Raw genomic sequence first — 6,215 nt, 5'->3', positions numbered from 1 at the left:
TATATATACATACGTGTATATGTGTATATATACATACGTGTATATGTGTATATATACATACGTGTATATGTGTATATATACATACGTGTATATGTGTATATATACATACGTGTATATGTGTATATATACATACGTGTATATGTGTATATATACATACGTGTATATGTGTATATATACATACGTGTATATGTGTATATATACATACGTGTATATGTGTATATATACATACGTGTATATGTGTATATATACATACGTGTATATGTGTATATATACATACGTGTATATGTGTATATATACATACGTGTATATGTGTATATATACATACGTGTATATGTGTATATATACATACGTGTATATGTGTATATATACATACGTGTATATGTGTAAATATACATACGTGTATATGTGTGTATATGTGTAAATATACATACGTGTATATGTGTGTATATGCGTATATATACATACGTGTATATGTGTGTATATGCGTATATACATATGTGTATATGTGTATATATGCGTATATACATATGTGTATATGTGTATATATACATATGTGTATATGTGTATATATGTATATATACATATGTGTATATGTGTATATATGTATATATACATGTGTATATGTGTATATATGTATATATACATGTGTATATGTGTATATATGTATATATACATGTGTATATGTGTATATATGTATATATACATGTGTATATGTGTATATATGTATATATATACATATGTGTAAACATATATGTATGTGTGTATGCATATATATGTGTGTGTATGCATATATATGTGTGTGTATGCATATATATGTGTGTGTATGCATATATATGTGTGTGTATGCATATATATGTATGTGTATGCATATATATGTGTGTGTATGCATATATATGCATGTGTATGCATATATATGCATGTGTATGCATATATATGTATGTGTATGCATGTATATGTATGTGTATGCATATATATGTACATGTATGTATACATATATATGTATGTGTGTATATACGTATGTGTGTATACACATGGTGTATATATGTGTGTGCATATGTGTGTGCATATGTGTGTGTATATACATATGTATTTATGTGTGCATATGTGTGTGTATATACATATGTGTGTGTATATACATATGTATATATGTGTGTGCATATGTGTGTGTATATACATATGTATATACATATGTATATATGTGTGTGCATATGTGTGTGTATATACATTTGTACATATGTGTGTGCATATGTGTGTATATACATATGTATATATGTGTGTATACATATGTATATATGTGTGTGTATACATATGTATATATGTGTGTGTATACATATGTATATATGTGTGTGTATACATATGTATATATGTGTGTGTGTATACATATGTATATATGTGTGTGTGTATATATGTGTGTGTGTATACATATGTATATATGTGTGTGTGTATACATATGTATATATGTGTGTGTGTATACATATGTATATATGTGTGTGTGTGTGTGTATATATATATATAAATATATATATATATATATATATATATATATATATATATATATATATATATATATATATATATATATATATATATATATATATATATATATATAAAATCATACACATATTGCGACCGTTTCAGGAGACTGGGTTTTTCTGGGGTGCCAGCCAGGCATATGTTTAACACATTCTGCTTTTGTCAGTCAGTTGTCACAGGTTAGTGCAGTGTCTCTTGATTTTAGCAATTAATCTCTTGATGTCTTTTTACTCTTTACAGTATTGACAAGGTGTCCAAGGTGGCATCCCCAGTTCTGGTGATCCATGGTACGGAGGACGAAGTGATCGACTTCTCCCATGGCTTGGCTATGTACGAGCGCTGCCCTCGTGCTGTTGAGCCCCTTTGGGTGGAGGGAGCAGGCCATAATGACATTGAACTCTACGCACAATACCTGGAGAGACTCAAGCAGTTCATCTCTTTTGAGCTTCCCACCTCCTGAGGGAGCTCATAACACAGGCCTGGATTCAACTCCCTTATCAACTCCTAACTGCATTTCTAAGTAGAGACAGGGCAGGAGGAACACATAACATCAGTTTCATCTGTACTTGTGAATTCTGGATGGGAAGTGTAGGGGCTTGAATAGGAGGTGGTTTTAGAAGTTGAGTTGCAGCCAGGACAGGACTGAAACTTGAGGTTCAATGTGTAATGTCTCCAAAACCTTGCTTGTGCACCTACATTTAAAAATTTTGCCGAGGCCAAGGTAGTGTTTGTGGTGGCTGCTCAATCTGGAGTCATTTCCCACTCCGTCCTCTCTTACTCACCTTCATCTGTTGTGTCAGTGTCAATGGCACATCTACTACAGCTCTTCCCAATGTTTCTCCCATAAACTACAGTTAAAAGTTTTTTGTTTTGGCTGGGGGTCTCTGAAATGTTAAAGCTTGATTTTATTATTATATTATCGTTATTGTCATTGTTATTCTTTTGTACCAGTTAAAGTATCACTTTTGCACCTCAAAATACAAATGAAGTTTTTCTACTTTTTCTGTATTTTTGATTTATCATTCAGGGTGGAACAAATGCACATTAGTTGTGCATATTTTTTCAGGTATTGTTATATTCTGTGTTTAAATATGTACTTGTTTTGTTTTTGGCATTCCATGTTTTACATGACTGCAGGTGGAACAGACTTTAATTTCAAATGGTTGCGTGTTAAAAATCTGGTAAGGCAGAATACACTCCTGCAAATCTGGTAAGGCAGAGTACACTCCTGCAAATCTGGTAAGGCAGAGTACACTCCTGCAAATCTGGTAAGGCAGAGTACACTCCTGCAAATCTGGTAAGGCAGAGTACACTCCTGCATGGACACATTGCTGCAATGCCTGCTGTTCTGTCTTCTAAGGGGAGAGTAACCTCCAAACCTCCTTCACTCATGTAATCTCTCGGTGACTTATTGGCTAAAACTTTCAAACCACTCAAGTGAGTAAATGGCTTGAATCTGTCAATCAGCCATCGGCACATTCAACTTACAAACATTCAGATACTTCGATTTTGGAGTTGGTTCACTTCTTCACTGCAGTTGTGTACAGAGTAAGAGCCAAAAATGATAATTGAATCACATTGTCAATATTGGATCATTTGCTCTCGACATTAAGAGCTATTGGAGGCCATCCAGTGCACCGATGCATCAAGTCTCACTTGTTGCATTTGTACATTTTTTTGACACTGTGTGTAAATATGATCTTAAGCAATTCAAAAAACTCATCTGAGAAGTTGAGGAATATAATTTACCTCAATGGAAGCGAGCAGTAGGGACTACGCTTTTGTAAACTGGAGATAATTTGTAACACAAGTTGACAGCTGTATCAGACGAAACCATTTATCTTAGTACTGTAAACTGAAGTGGGGGAGCATGATGCTGGGTTCATCAACAGCCAGAAGTTAAGTGTTCCCTCACTAAATTGCAAACTCTGTTCCATGGCAAGATAGTTCAAGTAAAAATGCTCTCACAGAGTTTTAGTGTGTTCCTCCTTCATCAGTCACACTAGAAGAAAAGCCTTACATTCACAGACATTCTTTGAAACCTTCCTGTGTACGACAGTGGAGCTGAGGACTGATATCTGCTGCTATTCATCAGAGGAACCAATGAGTCAATCACTGTGATAGCCAGTCAGTTTGGGGACTGGAAAGTAAAATGACAGCAAAGTCAAATTTAAAGCCACCTGCAGGAGTAGAGGCAACAGACGAGGATGCCCTCTTTGCCATCAGTGTTGTCCTGAGTCCCAGTGAAAGTTAAATGTTGACCATCTGAAAGAACCACAGAGCAGCAGGATACTGAACAGGAACAATGCATGCAAATCACTTCTCATAGTGTTGAACATTTCACTGATGTTGGATTTTTTTTTTTTGCCCCCATCCAAATGGATTTAAGTAAGCCACTAAAAATGAAGTTAAATAATTCTGTGGAAAAACTGAGGTGTAATACAGAATTAGTTTTCTGAAAAGGATTATTGTTGAAGGATATTTGCAAAGCAATGTGTGTTAATCTGATTAATCTGTGTACTGCTATTTTTTTTGTTTGCTATTGAGGTATAGGTGTTTTCTGCATTTTATACATGATTCCCTGCCCAGAGGTCCTCTAACTTATACCAGTGGGGTTCCCTTTCAGACTAAGTTTTCAGCCAAATATCCCCTGAATAGCCCTAAAGAGTTTAAGTAAATCAGTGTGTTTTTCACTGTATAACTCAACTATATAAGTGTTTAACAACATCACTACATTTATTGAAAATCATTTTATTGTCATACTTTAGCACGAAGAGCAATGAATTGCATCTTTTAAATAAATTGGCCAATTTAGTGGGGAACGTTTTGTGTTTCACTCAGGATTGTTGTCATTCTGCAGTGATCAGTCTGTTTTTTTCTCATTATTGTTCCTTTGGTATTGTAGGAAAAAAATTCTGACCTGGGCTCTATTTCCAAATGTGTTTTGGTTGAACTGAATTATTTAAATGATTCTCCCAAGATTAAGTTAAATTGAAACAGTATTCCAAAGTACCCATATTCGAGAAACACTGCCCTAGACCATCTTCGTGTATTTCCTCTTTTTAAAGGATCTTAAGACCCTGCTTTAGTACTAGTTATTGTTTTTGATACTAAACTTTCTACAATTTTCCACTTTCCACTGTTAATTGATATTAACACTATCTCTGAAACTGTGATACATACTTCAATATCTTCTCTATACATATTAGCCCTTACACAGGGAGGTGAAGTGTTATTGTTTGAACACTGGAATTGCAATATGCAAATGAAAGAAAGTGGAAACAGATTTTGGTAGTAGTGAGGAAAAAGATTAAAACTGATAAAATAAGCCTTAAATATGCATCAAAAAAGTTTTTTGTTTGTTTTCATTGTTGCAAGGAGGTGGATGTTGAATGTCTACAATGGAATAAAGGGTGCATGAAAATCAGTCTTCGCTGAATGTATTGTTGTCCTTTAACGGTCTTTTTTAGGACACTCAGCCTCCAGGTTTCTATTCAAACTGTAGCCTAAATCAAGAGAAGGTTTATGTCGTCCCAGTACAATTAAACTCCTGTTTTTGTTGAGGTTTGGTATAATCTCTCTCAGACCTCTGCCTCCAAACTTTTTGCAAGGCGAGGTACCACAGGAGTGATGAAATGTTTTTCTCTGAACAACAAAAATTCAAGTGCAATACTTTTGATTTGAAGTTCAAGTGAACGATCCAGACCTAGGCGACATGGTGGTGAGGTTATTAGCACTGTCGCCTCACAGCAAGAAGTTTCCGGGTTTGAGCACAGGATCTTTCTGGGTCTCCATGTTCTCCCTGTTCCTGCTGGGTTCTCTCTGGTACTCCAGCTTCCTCCACAGTCCAAAGACATCAAGAGGGGACCAGGTTAATCCAGACTCTAAATTGACCCTAGGCGTGGCTGGGAGAGCCAATGGTTGTCTATCTACATATGTTGGCCCTGTGATGGACTGGCAACTCGTCCAGGATGAACCCTGCCCCTCACCATAAGGCTTGGGTAGGCTTGTGCCCCCCCCCCCCCGACCCTGAACAGGACGATGGATAGATGGATGGATGGATGGATCTAGACCTACTACATGCCCACAAAAGGTTTCTCATGAATTTGTCATCAATTTGTGGAAATCTGTATTATTACTTGGACTTTCCCCCAAGAAAATCCCTCCCTATCAGGTGTGGCATATCAGCATGCTGATTGAACAGCAGGATTGTACCCAGGTGATTCTTGGACTGGTTACCATAAAGAACCACTGAAATTTGCACTTTCATCACAATACCCCAGATGTCACATATTTTGAAGGAGGGTGCAATTGGAGTGCTGACTGCAAGAATGTCCACCAGAGCCAGGCTTAGTTCGCCCAGTTGAAGAATTTCTTCCGAGACCGTCCAAGGGAGCTCATCTGAAAGCTCATCATATCCACTGGGACATCTTGACCTGACTAGTTTGTCACTGACGTCAAGGTGTAAAATGCTTTCAATTGTGTGCAACAATGCAATGACAAGATCCTGAGGTTCTTTTATGTGCCATTTGTCTGCCGCCATCACATGATGTTGCAGCATGATTACGAATGGCTCCATGGTGCAACCATCTGGATGCTAATCCTTCAAGCTGAATCATTCCAGATGTTGTATGGCCTGTATTCTCATTGGACATGTCACCCAATCAGCATGGAAGGAAGCT

General features: G+C 36.5%; 1 protein-coding gene across 2 annotated transcripts in view; it reads left to right on the top strand.

Annotated features, from left to right (window-relative positions):
- Window positions 1–4,954, top strand: part of abhd17c (abhydrolase domain containing 17C, depalmitoylase) — a 15,301-nt gene extending 10,347 nt beyond the window's left edge. The window contains exons 3-4 of one of the 2 annotated variants that reach the window (XR_015119129.1): window positions 1,774–2,777; window positions 2,836–4,954. Coding sequence is in view for 1 of the 2 variants with exons in the window: in XM_086223044.1 (XP_086079170.1) it covers window positions 1,774–1,993 (220 nt within the window). In the remaining variant the exon portion in view is untranslated. Of the gene's footprint in view, window positions 1–1,773 lie in introns of both variants that reach the window. The other variant, XM_086223044.1, reaches the window with a different exon arrangement.
- The last annotated feature ends 1,261 nt before the right edge of the window (window positions 4,955–6,215 follow it).

This window comes from Aulostomus chinensis, chromosome 2 (genome assembly GCF_037954235.1).
Source record: "Aulostomus chinensis isolate RoL2024-O1b breed Wild chromosome 2, RoL_Achi_v1.0, whole genome shotgun sequence".
NCBI lineage: Eukaryota > Metazoa > Chordata > Actinopteri > Syngnathiformes > Aulostomidae > Aulostomus > Aulostomus chinensis.
This window is presented reverse-complemented; position numbering and strand designations above follow the sequence as displayed.